We start from the raw sequence: 19,338 nt of genomic DNA, 5'->3' as shown, positions 1-19,338 counted from the left end.
TCACTGATTGACAAACAAAAATAAAAGTGAGGGCGATACAACCTACAGTTGAAGTCGATCAAAGATAATGTCTTCTTGAGCGAGATTGCGGTGAGAATGGGGCGGAGTCACTGCGCGCGGAACTAGCGCACGGAACTGCTTCGGACTGCTTCAGTTTTTTTTTTTTTTTTTTTTTTACTGCACAATTTTCGAGATCGGCTCACATTTTTAGACTGCATGATCTTCAGTATCGGCCCATGTCTTAAATAATTTTAAATAATTTCTGGGGTTTTACATGCCAAAACTACGATCTCACTCTGAACGTTATGATTATGGGACGTGGGCCCGAATTCACAAAACCTCCTTACGCTAGATTTCTTCGTAAGATAAATTTTCAGCCAATCCTGACGCTGGACGTATCATTATCAAAGGCGGCCGGCCAATGGCAAGGAGCACTTACGAAAGAAAATCCTCGTGGATTCGGCCCCTGATTACGGACAAGAAGCAAGCTGTCAGTGCCGCTGAGTGAGTGTAATACATACTACGTGTACTGCGAGGAGGAATGACACCTCTCTTGTTTTATTTGAGCATACGATGTTGTATAGGGCACGTGCAGATGGCTTAATATACCCAACATCACCGTGGCGATCCGCCGATGAGGCATACATGCTAGAAGTCCTGTAGAAACAGCGGACGACGATACGAGAGGCGCTGCTAGATGTGCATGATGATGAATACGCCACAGATAAAGCACAGATTGCAGACACAGCTGAGCGCCGGGACTAGAATCCAGCAGGAAATCGTTATTTGGCTGCAGTTTTCTTCACCGTTTTTCCACACACTTCTGAGCTCTGGAGCGCTTTGGTGGTCAGGATTACGACGATTCGCCTTAACGCAGCCGTTCTTGTACCCAGATATATGGCGCTTCAAGCAGTAATACGGGGCAACGCGCAGGGAACTTGTGCGGTCACAGGTGGTTCAGTGTATTTATGCGCGGTAGCAAATGAAAACGCTCTCGCAAGGTAGATTATTTTCTTTTTTACGAAGGAGCATCTTGCGCAGTGTTCGCCCAGAAAAGCACGTGCAGAGTATGCATGCTCCCACTGAAGCAGAAAAACAGTGGGGCGCCTGAAGCAGCGCCTCCTTCATGAGCCTTTTTTCCACACGTCCACGACATAAGTCCTTATGTCCAAGACGTGTCATGAATGCGGCGCCAAGCATGTGAACGTACTCCACAATACAGTACAAGGATACCGGGCAATAGTGGCCTCCTTCGTCTTCAGCGATGCAGCAGAAAACATCGTGGTGCAACAGAAGTGACAAAAAGGTCGCGAGAGGTTGATTCGCGGGACGTGTCCGGCAAGAGCGTCTCAAGGCCTATTTTAGGCGAATAGTAGAGGGGGAAGGGGGGGGGGGGGCACCACGTTCGGCCTCATATGATGTCGGCCTGGGAGGCCACGAGGCCGAGGTCCTACATGCTTGTCATTTCGAAGCGATGGCGCGCCTAGAACAGCGCAGAAGGAAGGGGCGTGAGCAGGCCCCGTCCATCATGTCCAAGACTGTCCACTGCCGTTATCAATTGCGGCGGCGGCGGCTCGGGTTCAGGCTGCGTCCGGCCAGCGGCGGGAACTTGACGTAGCAGACGCAGCACGACGGGAAGGGAAAGTTCTCGGCGTACGCCTTCTTCTCGGTCGGGTGCATGGCGAGCATCTTGCGGTAAGCGTAGTTCTGTCGGCACGCGGACGAGTAGCCCGGCGGGAGGCCTCTGGACACGAAGTCACACGCCGACTCCGGGTCCCTGCGAAAAAACAACAACAACAACAAAAACGGTGTGCTCATGTACATGCGTTTCTTAGTGTAAAAAGAGACCTATACACTAGGATACTTGAACACACTCTACTGCGAGATCATTTTCTACAGTTCGAAAGCCAAACTGCGAGATTACAAAAGATAAGAAGATGATATGAGTATGGCGGAAAAGGAAGAAAAGGGTTAAGAATAAAAAAAAAAAAACAGCAGAAGGGAGACATCCATACGGACACATCAAGTAATCAATAAGTGATAAAATGATAATCCAGCGTAAGCACTTATGCTATACTTACGATTTAGCGAACGTGGCTGCCGTGAAAACTTGTCATATGCAGAATGTTTACTATACGAAGACGTGCAGGCGCTGCCGCGTACGGTGATCTTCATAGTATCACTACACTTGTATAAGTATAAGCAACTTTACCACGTTGTCTGAAAATTGTGCCTTCCGAATACCGCATTAAAAATACTGATTGCGCCCCATCCCTGAAGCTGCAGATGTGGAAGCAGGACTCTGAATGCTCTAAATGTATCTGATTTCGAGCGCCGCTACAGGCCGAATCTTAAGCTTAAGAAGTCTTCCAAATACTTCGCAGAGGACCACAAACGACAGCGCACGGCCCTGCGGGTCAGTTCAGAAAAAATATGAGCGCCCCGACGAAATCGCACACCTTCTCCTTTCTTCGGCTCACTGCGTAGTCAATTTGAATGGGTGCTTACACACAGGTCACACTGCCGCGTTCGTGATTATGCGAGTCCAACTGCACCTCGCTCATCAACAAAGCGTCATTGATCTTCAAGTATATAGCTGTGCTTCGTGGCGAAGATCATGAAGTGAAGGAAAAGAAACGAAGCTATGTGCTCCGAGAGGCTATTTAGACCAGTCAATAGTCTCCCTGTGGCTCTCGTGCCTACCAATGGGGGATCAATACAGATGAAGAACCCGAAAGCGATTCAGGTGGAGCTTCCAAAGGCCAATTTCCAATTCTAGAAGATCACCGAGGCCCGTCAATTTGGTCGCGGTGGTACTTTCGCGACCTACAGAACTGTGCAGAGTTTGCATCGAATCCGGTGAGCCCATTTGTTCCAGCGCACCTTGCTTGCTCTAAAGTATTAGTTCGCGGGGTAGACGCGTGCCTGAACCCCTAAAAAGTACTAGACTTGTTTTCAGTTGGAGGTGATTCCACCCCCCCCCCCCCCCCCCACCCCCAATGGCTCCATTTAAGTCAAAAACTGAAAAGTGTGTAAAAGAGAACCTCTCCAAGAAAGACTTTTTGAATGAGCTAGTTTTTGCTACCGTTCTAGCTTCAACATAGGCTCTCTGAAAATTTTAAGTGGAATTACCGTTCGGTGGTCTCTGCTACTACAGATTTATCACACATTTCTTCTCAGTTTTCCCCAGACATAACTGTTTTGCAAGAAACACGGCTTTCAAATGGTCAAACGTTTTTTCCTAAAACATTATCGATTATTTCGTTTGGATCGACCTGCCAAAGGTGGTGGTGTTTCTTTCTTGGTTTCAACTAAATTCAGTCACGAGGCCATGATACGGTGATATGGTATGGTTCCCTTCGATTTCTTTCAGAAGCAAAATTGGCACATTTGTCAATTAGGACAAATTCAAAAGGACTTGAAGTCGACCATGCTTTCACGTATGAATATGCAAAATAATATTAGGTATATGAGCCTCTGTGAAGTTTTAAAACGTTCCTTGAAGAATGAAGCTTTGAATTTAACCTTCCGATACAGGTGGATCTATCAGTTCTTGGTGGAATTAAGAATGCACGAGGGTTCATCAAAAACGAAAAACTGCTTGGAAGCAACTTTTTCGTAATATATATATATATATATATATATATATATATATATAAATTGGAGTGATTACAAATTTGCTGCTCGATCTTATAAGCGTACGGTATCAAAAGCCAACCACGAGTGTGATATGAACAAGCTCAATTATCATTCTAAATGTAGAAAGAAAAAAAGCTCTTTTCAGGTTTTTCTGGACGCTCTCGAAAGATGATTGCGGTTCCAGCAAACATTGATTCTTTTGTGCTTTCGCAACGTGAATTGTCTGAATTATTAGAAAATATTGAAAAGGTACTACAAGACAAATTTCCTACTCCAATCGTTCCACCGTACCTACTGAATCTGCTGCCACTTGAGGAGTTTAGGAAAGCCACATTACCTGAACTGGCGGGTGTTGTTCGCTCTCTGTCTTCTTCAACGCCAGGTCGAAATGGAGTTACCGCAGCCGTGATTGTCCCCGCAAGAAATTTCGAATATGGTCAATTACTCTTTAAAAAATGCCTGGATACCTTTATAACGTAAACTTTCTAAGGTAATTCCGATACTGAAACAACAGGGAGGTGGATATGATTTATATAATATCAGACTAATCTCTCTCACATACAATCTGGTTAAACTTATACAAAGGATTTTGAATTGCCAAATGATGACCCATATTTGTGACAATTTAACACTTAGCCCCAGTCAAAATGGCTTTAGATCTGGATGCTCGATATGGTGTGCACACGTTGAGTTAGAGAGTCGCATACAACTTGCTCGGCGGCGAAGAGAACATTCGGCATTATTGGCTCTAGACCTAGCTAAAACTTATGGTTCTGTGGAGCACAGCATAATAATAACGCAACAAGAAACTTACATGTTTCCAAAATGCATTACGGCATGGGTTGCAAAATTTTCAAGAAAAAAAAAAGAATTATATTTTTTTTCAAAGCGGATGCTCATCGTCTAGGTATAAGCAGTAACGCGGGGTACCACAAGAAACAGATGCTATCTCCTGTTTTATTTAATATATTTTTAAGCTCCATTCCTCTTCACCAGGACATTCATGTACGCGTATACGTTTATGCAGATGAAATCGCTTATGAAATCACTTCTTTCGCGTCGAATAATGATCGACATTCACTTTATCAATCGTTACAAAATTATTCATGTACTTCTGAATCATGGCTCGAGAACATACATACGTGGCTGAACATCAATAAAAGTGCACTTCTCGCCTTTCCTTTAGATTTTCCCGGTTACATTTCACTAATGTACCACCAAGAGTTCATTACCTAGGTGGGATCTCTTAAATACCTGGGAATAACGTATTATGGGACGCTAAACTGGAGAAGCCATATGGAACTAGTCGATTCTAAGGCAACTCATGCTGTGTAACGGTTGCGTAAGAAAATGAACCGATGATATGGATTGCGAAGACATACATTAATTATAATATATAAAATGTTTGTGCGTCCGATCATGAAATTTGGAAGCGTCTTGTTTTCCGGCAGCCCAGCTTATAATATTCAGCCTCTGATACTATTAGCAAGAGAGGCTCGGGGCTTGTGCCTTGGAGTCCCTAAGTTTGTTGCAATCAATGCTCTGCATATGGAATACCGTGTTTAAAAAATAGATTTCGGATTCTCAAAATCCAAACGTACCTAAAGATTTACGATTTTCCTTAAAGACGATCGGTATGTTTTCATTAATTAACCAAGTATAGTTTTTTAAATAATCATTGGTCGCGACTACAAACCCCTCAGATCGTATTTGTACTGGCAGAGCTAACACCATTGAATGTAAAGATTCAACGTATTCACCCAACAAGTCAATCTAATATAAGCCCTCAGATTGAATTTGGCGATATAATCCTCGCCCCCCTCCAAATTTAAACTAATGGCATTCCAATATTTAAATGGCCAATTACAAGATTAATTTTCTCACCTGGAAACGAGACACCTGGAATCAAGCAAGATGCTTCCCTGTCAGGAAGAGAAGGCCGCCAGCCTTCTTTACGCCAGCGGCGTAGGCATTTTCTCTCCTTCTCTTTTCTAGTCCTTTTTTATTCGCTTTCCGGATTACAAGCCTATTTTCATAGCAGAACTATTGGCGATTGTTGTTGGCTACGCAAACTTCCCGCGAATCAATATTCAGCTGTCGTAGAGACAGATTCTTGACAGATGGTATGTTCTTCGCTTTCCACGACAACAAATAAGCTCTCTTAAGTGAGTTCCAAAATTTAGTCGCTACAAATTTACGAAAAATTAATGAACTAAGGGTATCAGGCCACCACGGCTTACACTTAAACGAAATGGCAGATTTATTAGCCAGCATGTCTCTAAGCAGACCGTTGATTTCTATTTTATCGGATACAGCTTACGTCACTGCATCGAGATACAGAAAAGTTTTCTACAAAATGATTTAAACAAGTTATCGCTGGTAACATCTCGAGACTTCCAACATCTCCGTTTCTTGCTGGAATAAGCAGTGTTGTCCCTTCGCCAATTGGAACACCAGATTACCCTGTAGAATCCCACAACTGAATATTTATTTACATAGAGCCATTCTGATGATGTCCCATCAATAAACGACGTCCTTTTGTCCTGCCGACGATATTCAAACCAGAGAAAGATATTACTCGAAGCTTTACTCTGCAAGATTTAGTTAGGATTAAATATTCCGGTAATACTATGATTTAGGGCCTTGACACTAGGATATAGTCGCAAGAATTTTTGTTGCCCAGTGTTTGGTTTTTAACTGAAACGAAAACCATTACCCTGCTAACTGTTGTAGCTATACTATGTTCTAACTATTTCGGTATTTCCTCTTGTTCTTCCTGTTAAAATTTGCGTTTCTTCTCTTCTGATAAAAATTATTTTAAGCTTCCTCCTGCCGCCCGATTCTTGGTCTATCCCCCCTAGTGGGTACGCGCCATAAAAGAGGAAAATCATCATCATCATCATCATCATCATCATCATCACGAACCAGAGTCAGTTGCGCGTAAGCGGTAATATATGGCTGAGAAACCATTCGTCAAGATCTTTACGCCTTATTTGTTGACGCAGCAGCAGCCATTCGTTTTTCATGTGTCTGAAAAAAAAGGAATGCTAGGGAAGGCGCAATATTTTTGGATAAAGATAATGAAAAAGACGACGGAGGAAAAAGGTTACAGAGCGAATGGAAAGAAAGCGGGCCCGTCACTTTCTCGCACCTAAACTCGCGTGACAGCAATAAACAGTAAAACCTAAAGCTCTTCTTCCGCCCGTACAGCGAAGCAGGGTTACGGCCCCGCTAAACCTAAGCGGTTTCCCAGACAACGAGAAAACTCAGGTGATTGGAATGAATGCGTCGTCTTTATGGCCAAGGGCTGAATGCCCTTCGCTGAAAAAAAAAAGTGCTGCTCATGTTCTGGACCGCTAGATGAAATATTAAAGGAAACACAGAGCTCCCACAAATTTTCGCGAAACATTTTGTTTTGTGTGTGTGTTAGTGTGAGCTTGTTCCCCAAAGAAATGAATAATAGGTTCATCCGAGAGAGATGCGCAGTCGTACTCGCCTGGTCATGCCTCGACTCCAAATAATCAAAATAACGAAAGCCAGCTTCTTGAGTCGAGGCACGACCGGCTTTTGTGTGCACAGAGGAATGGTGCTGATTTTGAACAAATACCCATAGCCCCATGTTTAAAACTGAATATAGCTGACATTTTGTTTTCTATATATGCTGGTATCTTTTATCAGTTTTACATTTTAATGGGTAACAAATTTATCGAGGGGTGAATATTTAAACATCTCTTATCCGATGAACTCTGTTAGAAATGATAGACAAAAATTTAAACAAAATTCCGGTTGCGGATTTCTCTATGTAAAACAAATAGGCTGAAATGCGATAGCACTACAGAACAGAAGGCAGCTATGCGGAGTATTAGAAATAGCTACTTGAGGGTAGGCTCTTACTAAAGCTCCTTTATAAGTGCTTTGACGCCCATGTTTTCGCATCTATAATCGTGTGCTAAAAGGAGTCAAGCGGCAACGTTGTTGCGACTTTATATTATCACAGGTATTCGTTCTGTGTTCACAATGAGGTGACTGAGCTGAGCCAACGCCTCCTAGATAGCGTAAGGCCTGTGCACTTCGATCCATGACGTCATGCTACCTCGCCCGACTGCCAAAGAATCTAATGCGAATGCTCCCGAGTAAGCCGCGGTGATTTCGACGTCACCGCTTTCGTCACGCCGGGCTTGACGGTGGAAATTTCGGTGCAAGTAGCATGACGTCATAAAGCAGAGTGCACAGGCCTGCTATCTAGGAGGCGTTGGCTGAGCCCGCTTCATGCGCTTCGCGCAAAATCCAGACATAAACGACAGGGTACCATACATGTCGCCTCTGTGTACGTCGGTGTTCGCACGCACCGTGCTCGTACACTCATGCACCGCTCAAAGGCCACCAGAGCCCCCCCCCTCGACGTTCGATCGTAATGATAATGAGGAATCTTACGACTAGTGCGAAACGTGCGTAGGCCGATTTGGTTGGCGGATCATGGTTGGCGAGATGGAGCATAGTCACAGAATTGGTACTAAGTGGAATTTCCTTTACGACCGAGAAGCTTCGATTCCGCACATGAAACGTATTCGCTGAAATGATTACCTTCAGATGAGTTTGTAGATATTTAGTAAATTCGAGAGGTCATTGGTGATTATCGCACAGTTTGCGATATCCTGCACAGCCATGACTCCACCTCGCCACGGCGGCTCAGTTACTATTGCGCTTGTTCTGCCTAGCACGAGCTATTCGCGCACGAACACCAGCAGGTACTGGAGGCGCCCGTGTGAATTAAGGCCGGCTGCATTCTCATGCGCGGCAGAGGAATGCAAAAGAGCTCGCGCATACCGCCTGTCTGCATTGGGTGCACCTTAAAGAACCCCAGGTGGTCGAAATTAATTACTTTCGACCGTTCCGAAAGAGCTTAAGACCTTGAAAATATACCGCCTTAACACGTTCTTAAAGAAACGAGCTCCTGCTGCAAAGTAGTTATTAATCTGAAGCTGCGCGTCGTTAAGCTGAAACAATAGATGGTACCTGGCTGTCGAAATTACGTATGCGACACAAGGTTCGTTTTCTTTGTTTATGCTTGTCATCAGATACTTTCAAAATTTTTTGTTAGCTTTTCGCTCCGAGGGCCCTCACTCAGTGTACTTCTTGTGGAAGTAAACTTCTGCATAAAATAAATAAATAAATAAATAAATAAATAAATAAATAAATAAATAAATAAATAAATAAATAAATAAATAAATAAATAAATAAATAAACAAAGGCTGTATATCAAGAGCCGATGAAACTCGAAGCCTGATTCACCTGCGATAAATGCAAGCATTGCGGCCCACCATTGTCTTTAGGCTCATCACCGTGACATTCTTTTTCATTTTCTTTTCATTCGTGAACTTGTGCAGCTACACAGTATTTTAACAAAAGTTGGGATAGCATCTGGAACACACGCACGGCGGGGAGAAAAGCTCCTCACGTATATATATATATATATATATATATATATATATATATATATATATATATATATATATATATATATTGTGTACAGCCTCGAATTGTACGTAGGCGCACAAAGCGAGGCTGTACATCATGTGTCGTTAATCTTCTTTTGGCACTTGGTGTGGCACTCGGGACGAACGTGCAACGCACCGGCCTAGAGGCTTGAGCCTGCAACAGGGCGCACACCTAATGCTGTTCGACAGCGAGCGTTAGCCGTCAGCGCTGCGGCGCATTTCAGCGTAAGTGGGACGAAATTTAAAGTACTTTGCTAGGCGTGCGGGTGCATTAGGGCGAACGCCCGCCTCTCTCTCTACTCCGCTATCAATGCTCGATTAACGTCTCTGAGAAGGTCCGAAAAAAGATTACCGGGGAGAAACGTAACCTGGCGCATTCTTCTCAAAAACTTGAACCGCCGTTGGGTGCGGGGTTTTATTCCGGTGGTCGTGAGTGCTGCGCGGCAGAGCTTTTGAGCCTATATCTGATCGCAGTACTTGATTAAACTTGACGGAAAACAAAAGAAAGAGAGAAAAGAAAACCTTTGCGAGCGCCGCAAGCTGCGAGGCGCGAAAAGGTTATCAAAACTTGTAGGTTTTGGCAACCTTTTAGAAGGAAAAGCCAACAAGAAGGAAAAGTACCATATGCATCCCCCTGATCATGCTTCTCTGTAGGGCTGCGAGGCAGTTTGGCAATTTCGTGGCTTCCGTACTTCTAAAGCTTATGCATGCGGTCGTACGTGCATAATCGCCAGGCTTTGCAAGTATAGCAGTATCACTTCGCGCAGTCTTTGTCTTGGTTGTTTGTTTGTTGCCACCTTGAATGGCTACGTATTGACACTCACGCGCAGAGTTCGATGGTGACGGCCTGGGCGTACTCGACGTCGTTGACCACGTACAGCCATTCGTGGTCGGCACTGCGCGCGGTCTTGGGGTAGATGGTCTTGCGCTTGGTCGGGCACACGCGCTGGTCAATGCTGTCCTCGTGGTTCAGGGGCTGCCGCGCCAGGATCTCCTTGTCGCTCAGATCCACATTCAGGCTCTGCAGCACGTTCCGTATGATCTCCCTGCAATGGAGGCGTGCGTCAGTGTGAGAAAGGGCCTTTGGCGTAACGGAGTTGTCCGTGCACGCGGCTCGGCGTTTGTGAGAAGGCAGCGCACACACGAGCCTGCGCAAGCGAGTCAACTTTCTTTCCTTTTAGAGAGGGAACGGGGGGCGGGGGGGTGTTGCCCCATGTGGGAAGATTTCTTAGGCGGATAGTTCCGGGGACGTTTAAACAAAGCCACCTCCCGCTTCCTCCCTCCCCCTTCACTTCTTCACTGTGTCGCGCAATAGACACGTTGTCCTGCAGCGGGATTATCACAACTATATAGCGTGCCAGCCAGCAATAGCGCACGTGATAGACTATCACTAAGCGATCGCCAAAGTACGGAGAGCTGTACTTTGTGCCATAACCTTGCATTCTGCATAGATAAATGTTCTCTGTCTCTCCGGCTGCGAAAATGCAAACACTAATGTGCCCGTATTTACAAGAAAGTACTTACGCTAGAACTTTTCGTAAAAGCGGATGCCAGACAACCGTGGTGAGCGGACGCGGCCGGCCAATGGGAAACAGCACTTACAAGCTAAACGCTTTGTGAATTCGACTCCTGAAGTGCAAGAACTTGACATTCGTAACCGGGTAACTAATGTCGAAAACGTTTCAACAGCGGAGCTGTTTAAGTCGGCCGTTAGTCCGTCCGTCGCGAACAAAAAATGTGGGCCGATCCTGGCGGCAGTGCAGAAAGGGTCCAAGCGCAATGGCACGTACCCCTGCGAACTAGCGAAGTTGAGCCTGGCTAAGTCTAGCTAAGCATGGCTGGGACTACTTAAGCTTACTCAGTCATCGATAGTCAATCTATAGCCAATCAATAGCTAATCGACAATCGATCAATAATAAATAAATTCCGGAAAATGTTAGGGATGACTTGGCAGTGCTTAGCCTAGCCCAAATACGTGGCCAATACCTTGCGATAGCCAATGGATAACCAATCAAAGCTAATAAATAATCGATCAATAATGAATAAATTTCGGAAAATACTGGGGATGACTTGGTAGTGCTTAGCCTAGCCCAAAAGCCAGGACTAGCTAGGTGCCCATCAGCTCCGCTGTCTCTTTAGCATTGCGCCTCCAGTGCAAGCTACGTAATTTTTTTTCCTGGAAGTGACTCTTGTTTACGTCTGATGTAAGGACAGGAGAAGACAAACGGTCGCACCGATTTCTTCATGACTCTATAGCGGCATAGCTCTAGTGACTGTAGTCACGAAGTCCCCATATGCGACTTAGCATATGGTTGCTATTATGGCACAAGAAAAAATCCACAGAAGTGCCCCGTTAGCAGGGGGTCGTCGGGGCGCACATGGACTTGCGATGGCCTCCATGACCACGCGTCTGCAGCGAGCACGAATGATCGAAAGAAAGGGCTGCCCAGACGGTTAGGCGTCAACAGCAAGCAGTCGCCGCTGAAGCCAAACCTTCGAGCAGCCATAGCGAGAAAAGTCAGCAGTCGTGGTTCACAGCATAAAGTTGGGCGCTCGTATCTCGTTCCTCTGTCCAGAGAGACATTTTAGTGGTACACTAGTCGCCCCGTCACGGTTAACGCGAAAGCCAGGCATATGGACCGATGGATACCAAAGACGCCAGAGTAGGGAGCTTTTTATCTCTTCTCTCAGCCACAAGAAATTTATTATATAGGAACTCTGCCTTCAGCGAAGACATATCTACCACCATAACCATAGTCCCTGAAGCATAAGCAATCCAACACCATTGATACGTATACCATCCGCGAAGACACATGCCACAGCAGAACCCATAATGCTACAGCAGCACACCGCCGACTTCATTACAATTCGCACCGATAGCCAAGACACTATCAGAAACTCGGAGAACGCTATACCGACATAAATCAAGCATGACCTTACGTACTACAGGCAGCCCATCCCCATGTTCACGTCTCTTTCGAGTAGCCTCTCCGTGGACACCCATATATTATAATAGAAAATTAAAGGACAAGCCATGGCTCACGAAAATCAGTACCTCAGCGAGGCTGAAACCTAGTGGGTAATGCGCCATCCATTGTAAGGCTCGACGAAAACACCTAAAGGACCAGACTGCTTATCCTGCTGCATTCCCTCACTTCCCACCGACATGACACGCCGCAAAGGAACAACTTCCGTCGCGAACAAATACACCGCATTACACCGCCGTACTAGTAGGACAACTCCTAGCCTCGTCCTTGCGTCTCACAACCTTCATTTCAAACTTCTTCGTACCACAATACCTTCGCTACCCACGATCCCCTTTTTCACGGGGGATCTCGGTCGCCGGACCTTCAGGCCGTCTTCCAGTTGCGCGTCGCGACACACGTCGGCTATGAGTGCGAGCCTGCGTACTAACGGCGTCCTGCGCAACCCGAGGCCGTCAAATTAGCCTCTAAATTTTCACATTCCAGGCGTGGGTTGTGGTAATAAAATGTTTCCCTTACTCACACGCGCAAAAGGCACGCGCGGTCCCCTGCCGTCCGACACACGCTGCGCGACCTCGGCTCTGCTTTCAATCGCCGCTGGTGCAACTCGACGAGTTGAAAGCGTCGTCGTCTGCTCTGAATGTCTGGTGTACGCGGTCGATCAATAATCGTTGTCGGAGTGTCACTGGCGTCAATCAAGCTGGTCATCGATATGCGTGTCCCTAACGAACTTTAACGACGTCGTAATTGTTACGGCTACAGGGCGATTACATGCAAACGCGTATACTTGAAAGGCAGTCTTGCAATATCACCAAACACGCCAACTTCCTTCAGCGCGCCCCCTGTACGGTAATTATACTGCGGGCATGAAACCTGATTGACAATGTGCACGCGGTGCGAAATAGATATCACGCAAGAATGAAGCGAAGAACTAATTGCGCGTCGAACAGCGGCCGCGGCATCAGACGTAACCTTTCCACAACAATCAGTTGAAAACAAAACAGAGAGTGTCCACCTGGCACAAGCGCTCCGACTTCGACGCGCGCGCAGTTTCTTGTAGCGATGGTTACAAATTCTTACATAATCATGATTTGAATATTGCTACCACTTCTTTTAAACATTTACATTATACATTTTTTTTGTGATTTCCTGTCTCAGACCTCATTACAGGTTTACCGTATTTGTTCCCGCAATGCTGATTCGGACGGCTTTATTATTATTATGTAGTTACAGCACATTATACAGTGACCGCGTTTTCCTCCATCCTCTTTGTACGTACACAAACATGTCGCTCTTCCTTTAATGCGAATCATTCTTTGCGTCTCACCATGCACTTTGCGGTGCTTAGGTAAGTAGGTAGGTTTTCCTCTCATCGTTTGGGGCTTGTTCAATAAGAAATTAACTGTCTTATGTCGTATACAATGTCGTATACAATGGATTCCAGGCCATCAACGATTGCGAGGAAATTTAAGGCCACACGAGCTCTCCCGCACAGAACCTGCGGGTCCTTCTATCCTTTGGCCTGTCGAAGACACTTATACAACCCCAGAAAAGAGTGGAAGGTGCAGCGGAACGAAGGCCTACACATTTTTAGTTCCGCAAGGAAGCATCAACACTTCTCAACGCACCATCCTACACGCATTCGAGAGAGGACGCCACAATTGTACGAAAAGCACAAACACACACATTACACACACCGCACCATAATCATTATATAAACAGCGAGTCAGGCTCTCTCCCCACCCCCACCACCACCACTTGCAAACACTAGCTACGTACGCGGCCTATTCCTCAAATAAACACACCTTGTGGGATTGCCCCGCCAGATCGACCTTCGGAAATACAATTTTTTTTTTAAACGACCACCCAACGAGCGTCCCGGCACCTGGCAGGAGCGGACCGCTGCCTCACGAAATTTTGAAAAAAGAATGGTGGTCGCTTTTGGTGCAGCCCGTCAAGAATGTGCTCGGCCACGAGGCATGAGCCTATCAGGAGGCCCGGACTGGGGGCATAGTTCCTTTGGGACTAATTAATGTTATTTCTCTCTCTCTCTCTCTCTTTAATGCGAATAATTCTTTGCCTTTTACCAGGTATTTTGCGGTGGATAGCAAAGTAGGTAGGTAGGTTTCCTCTGATTGTTTGGGGTTTCTTCAATTACAATGTCTATACAATGTCTTATGGTGGTGTCTTCTGTCTTATGATGGGATTGAACCAGGGTCCCCCAGAGCAGCAGCCCGACGCACTAGCAATTAGGGGACAGACGCATGCATGGTACCCGAGAATAACAACGTTAGCACTCTTTTTTCCGTGTGCAAGCTAGCGCTTTGATATCGTTGGCCGCGTGCGTCACGTCACATCACAACAATGTGCTTACATCGTGACATCGCGAGCCAGTTGCATGCCCCCTCCCTTCCCTATTTTCCTTGCGGCAGCCAGCGCATTGAGACGCTGTGACATCACACCGCATTCAGGATCGGCTCAGGTCGTAACGGAACAGGTTGTAACGTTTCTTCGACCAAGTACAATAATTCAGTCGTCATGCCATCGCCATGCCGCCACCTTGCCGTTGTCGTCACACCCGCTCACTGACCTTACAAAGATTTCTTGCGCCTTCTGGTAACGCCCTGCGGAACTCCCCCCCCCCCCCCCCCCCCCCCCCAAGCGATGCTAGATATCAGTTATCAGCAAAATTCCTTGCATAATATTGATTCCCACAGTGCGTCGGATGTGTAATTTCTCTTTAAAATGATCAAATTTTCTCCGCGCTGTAATCGTATGGTTGTTCGCTCGGCGAACTGACGGTGTCTTCACGCTTTTCTACGTGCTTGAGGGTTTTCTAAGCTCACCGCATTAGGCTGCTTCACGTCGCGAAGGGACAATCAACGATTTATAGCTGCAACGACTAGTTGGCATGAGGAAACACGTTCCTGAACAGAAAATAGCAGGTCTAATAGCTCGCTGTCTCCTCGAGTTCCGGCTGTAGAAGACGCTTAATGATGATCGCGCTCGTTCTCTCGGCTGAACGTATACGCAATCCTCGAGGTGCGTTGCAAAAAGTAGTCTGCTGTACACTATCGTACTCCGCAACACTAAATCAGTGGTAAAGCGTTAGCTTCACACCAAACTCACTGAGGACTAAAGTATCCTCTGCTCGCATTCACCGGTGCGCGTTAAGCAAGTCAAGATTAGCACCTTAGTTTTAAACCTATTTCTTCCAAGCTTCGCTTCTTCTCATTATAGATTATAATAAAGTATTCTTTCACGTTGATTCGTTTTAAATATTTTGTATGCGTTTGATACAGCACCAGGAGTCTTCACTAAGAAACAGAGAAAGGAGACAATGTTTGAGTATAGTTCGCTCCAATGCAGACCATGCATGTTGAAGCGGTCTCAAGGTAATACCTTGCCACTGTCCCTTGTTTTTCATCCATAGTTAACAAAACGGATCAGCCAGTGTCGTATGGATGGCTTATGGATGTCTTATGGCTGCGGATGTCGTGTGGATGGCGTGTGGAAAGGGGGGGGGGGGGGGAGTTGACTGCGTTTACGGCGTCCAACGCACATACACGTTGCTGCACGTGAACGACGTCTAGGCAATTTTTAAAAATTTAAGTCATAAAATTACCAACACTAGAGCAACGCGCAAAAGACGGCTTATAACTCGGAGCGAAAGAACTTGAAATGAGCCAATGCGCAATGAGGACTCACAGTCCTAGTTTCTGTGAATAGTTCCTTCCAGCACGGGCCGTCGTAAACGTAACACTTTAAGGGGGTGTGAGCAATTATATATAGTTACTCATGAGACGTCGGCCGATGCGATGTTTCTATTTCAGAGCAGCTGCGCGAGACTGGGCCGAAGAACAAGGCGAAAAAAAGGATTATGATGGGCATATGCAGATTACGACAAATAAGTGTACACATACATCACTCACAATATACCGTATATATATATATATATATATATATATATATATATATATATATATATATATATATATATATATATATATATATATATATATATATATATATATATATGCGTAGGATGGATAACCGGTGGACCATTAGAGTTACAGAAAGGGTACCAAGAGAAGGGAAGCGCAGTCGTGGACGGCAGAAAACTAGGTGGGGTGATGAAGTTAGGAAATTTGCAGGCGCAAGTTGGAATCAGCTAGCGCTGCTGCAGTGGACCTTCGTGCTGCAGTGGACATGAATATAGGCTGCTGACGATGATAATATATGCTTTACTGGGAGTTGCAACAACCTCGTTTTCGGCTCCCACCACCGGAAAATTTGTCATACATGTGTGCGTCGCAGGCACTTTGCTTCATTTGGACCACCGATCACCCTTCACACGCATTCACTTGAGCTCCAGTCGTCAGAGAAAAAATACGCATGTCGACAATAAGTCGGTCCAGTTTCGCGAGCTTTCCTGCTTTGAGTTCCTACGTACCAGTCTCAGCTTGAATACTGTGTGCAGTGATGTTGTGCTTCGGGTACAAAAGAAAGGAATAACTTCCTTGAAGTGGCGAGAAGGCTTACACGCGGTGAAGCTACTGGTCATTGTTGCCGCAAAAAGAGTGCTTTCCTTTTTTCTTTCTTTTGTCGCCGCTTTGATCAACGTGCAGCCCGCCATTTTTACAACATGTCGAGGAACTACTACGTGATGCCACTTTCTATCTCCCTTTTTCCTTTGCCACACTGTGGAGTAGAAAACTGCGCACTCTGTTCGGACTGACCGAACTGCTTTTCCTCATATTTTATGTCTCTGTGTGGATTACTTTCCTCGGATTGAGAGCCCAAAGAAATGAAGAAAGAGTTTATGTTGCATATGTAATAACACGATGGAAGAAAAGTGAAAAAAAAAAAGCAAGCAGACGTCGAGGTTCGTTCACAGCGTGGAGACGCTGGAATGAGTGCTCAAATCCTGCCCCACTGGCGAAACGGGGGTACTATTTGCATCGATTTCGTTCCGCTGTCGAGGTGCCCTCGCAATACTCGCTGGGTATACATCCAGTTGCGATACTAGAGGATCTGTACAGAATAAAATGATTTAGACCCTTAAACGTAAATAAGAAGCTAAATCTGCCTATAACTAACAGTGTTACACGCTTTTATGTGTAAGGGTGTGAGTTATAGATCTATTTGCACCCTTATTAACTTTGAAGGGTGTAAATGTTTTTTAGAGTGTAGAAGCGCTCGCTTTCTGCTTATTGCAGAATCGAAGACACCGGGTGCAAGACATGCAGGTTTGTTGGAAGGCCACACCCCGAGAGACGTAACTACCTTACACATGAAGTTTGTCGTTGCGAAACTTAGTGCCCACATTTTCATCCTACGGCCATCCTCGCAACTAAAGTCTTAAATACGCTCGAAGGAGGTGCATGCGGGCGGGCCAATGCGGTTCAAGAAGATTTAATTTCGCCGCACAGAAGTTGCTGCCCGCAGAGCGCTTTTGCCCTCGTACACATTCGCAGAGGCGCGTGCTTTGTTTGTAAGAAAGAGCATCAAACAAAAATGAAGCAGACTCTTCATGGAAACTTAATCACGCAGTTGAATAACCGTGAGAACCTTGCGACACGCTGAACAGGTAATCAAGGATTCGTGCCAACGAACTCCACATTTCGTGGTCTGCGATAATTTATTTAGACGTGCAGACGAGTGACCTCGTGGGAGCACCTGTGTTCTATCAACCCCTCCTCTACATCTCCCCAAAAGGAGAGAAGGAGACAAATGATGGATAATAGTCCAGAAACACCATGCATGCCACGAAATTCCACCGAACAAAAACAAACGCGCTTTGGTGAAGGCTAAGTAGCCAACCACAGAGAATTAGATGTGAAACTAGAATAGCGCTTGGTCGTTGGTCACTAATGATGACAGATCTCCACATTGTACAAAAAAGATCCACACCGTACTTGCGCATTAAACCGTTGTTCAACACAAAGTCACTGCCGTGTCTGTATACGTTCGAAAATATTTGTCTCTCATGCAACGTTAACAACTTTTGAATCATGTCTGTGCTGCACATGTGACGTATATGAAAGTGAAGAAAATGCAACCTATAGGAATGCTCTTCTAACGATACTTAAAAAAAAAACAATTACGGTTTCCTCTGTATCTTCAGTGACGATATGCTCGACCTTCACTATTATTTTAATTCGGACAGGTTGCCGCGCGATGTGTGAGGACATCTAAATGAAGGAGTGCTTGCTCTTACGTAAAAACTCTAGAAGTTACCTGGGGCATATTTTGCCTGAAGAAGTCAAGACATTATTAAATTAAGCTGTATTAGCAAATTTGCACTTGGCTATACACATATGGGCGTCAAATTTACGGAACGATTGGGCAGAGAGCGCGCAGAAAGGAAGCAGCGAGCAAGTTATTAAATTATTAAAATTGTGCGGTATAAACGCCCTGAAAATGCACAGTGAGTTATGAGGGCTGTCGAAGGGTTCCGGATTAATTTTGACTTTTGAGTGGAACAAACCACACCGAACGAATATAGACAACGAATCCTCCACTTGCTGCGAAAGCCGTGTGCCGGCGACTGTATCTACACAACCACAGGAAGCCAACAGACAATGAAGCCAAGGAAAGCAGAAGGAAAACGAATTATTCTTTAACTGTAGTCCTAATTTTGGATGATGGTTAAATTTGTGATAAGCTTTGTATTCTTCGCCTGCGATTGAGTTGATGTTTCCTATCCATCGCCATTGTCGTAAGTGGCGCTGGTTAACACTGCCAGGACTATAGGGTATAAGTACGTGGGCACAAATAACCCGAGAAAATGGATGGAGGGAATGCCGTCGCCGTAGCTTCGTTCGTATAAAGCACCGCACGCCTCATGCTGAGGTAGTGGGTTCCAACAATGGCAAGTTGTCTTTCCTACCTCCTTTATTTTCATTTTGCTTTATTACAGGAATAAGAACTTCATGGCAAATTTAATCCTCATCAGTAACAAATTCTAAAATTCAAATAGAAACATCTTAATTTCCCCTATGCTTTCCCTGGCGGCTTCATTGTTTGTTCACTTCATATGGCTTTTACTAAAGATCGAGCTGATCGCATCCCATATATTGGTTATCCCTTACTGTGTCTATATACTGAAGACCGAAATCAACGAAAAGAAACGCTGGTTGGAAGTGCTCCTGTACTCGGTTCTTTGCGCCCACCATACATTTGAACAATGCTTTTGGACTAAGGGAGGCACCGGT

The 19,338-nt window shown here is 45.4% G+C and overlaps 1 protein-coding gene across 1 annotated transcript in view; it reads right to left on the bottom strand.

Annotated features, from left to right (window-relative positions):
- Window positions 1-541: 541 nt before the first annotated feature.
- Window positions 542-19,338, bottom strand: part of LOC119436953 (protein spaetzle) — an 80,358-nt gene continuing 61,561 nt past the window's right edge. Inside the window, exons 3-4 of the mRNA XM_037703998.2 lie at window positions 9,962-10,183; window positions 542-1,777 (exon numbers count right to left, since the gene is read on the bottom strand). Of these exons, the coding sequence (XP_037559926.1) occupies window positions 1,555-1,777; window positions 9,962-10,183 (445 nt within the window). The 3' untranslated portion in view covers window positions 542-1,554. The remainder of the gene's footprint in view (window positions 1,778-9,961; window positions 10,184-19,338) is intronic.

Source organism: Dermacentor silvarum, chromosome 1 (genome assembly GCF_013339745.2).
Source record: "Dermacentor silvarum isolate Dsil-2018 chromosome 1, BIME_Dsil_1.4, whole genome shotgun sequence".
NCBI classification, from domain to species: domain Eukaryota; kingdom Metazoa; phylum Arthropoda; class Arachnida; order Ixodida; family Ixodidae; genus Dermacentor; species Dermacentor silvarum.
Note: the sequence above shows the minus strand (reverse complement) of the source record. Positions and strands in the feature narration are given on the sequence as shown.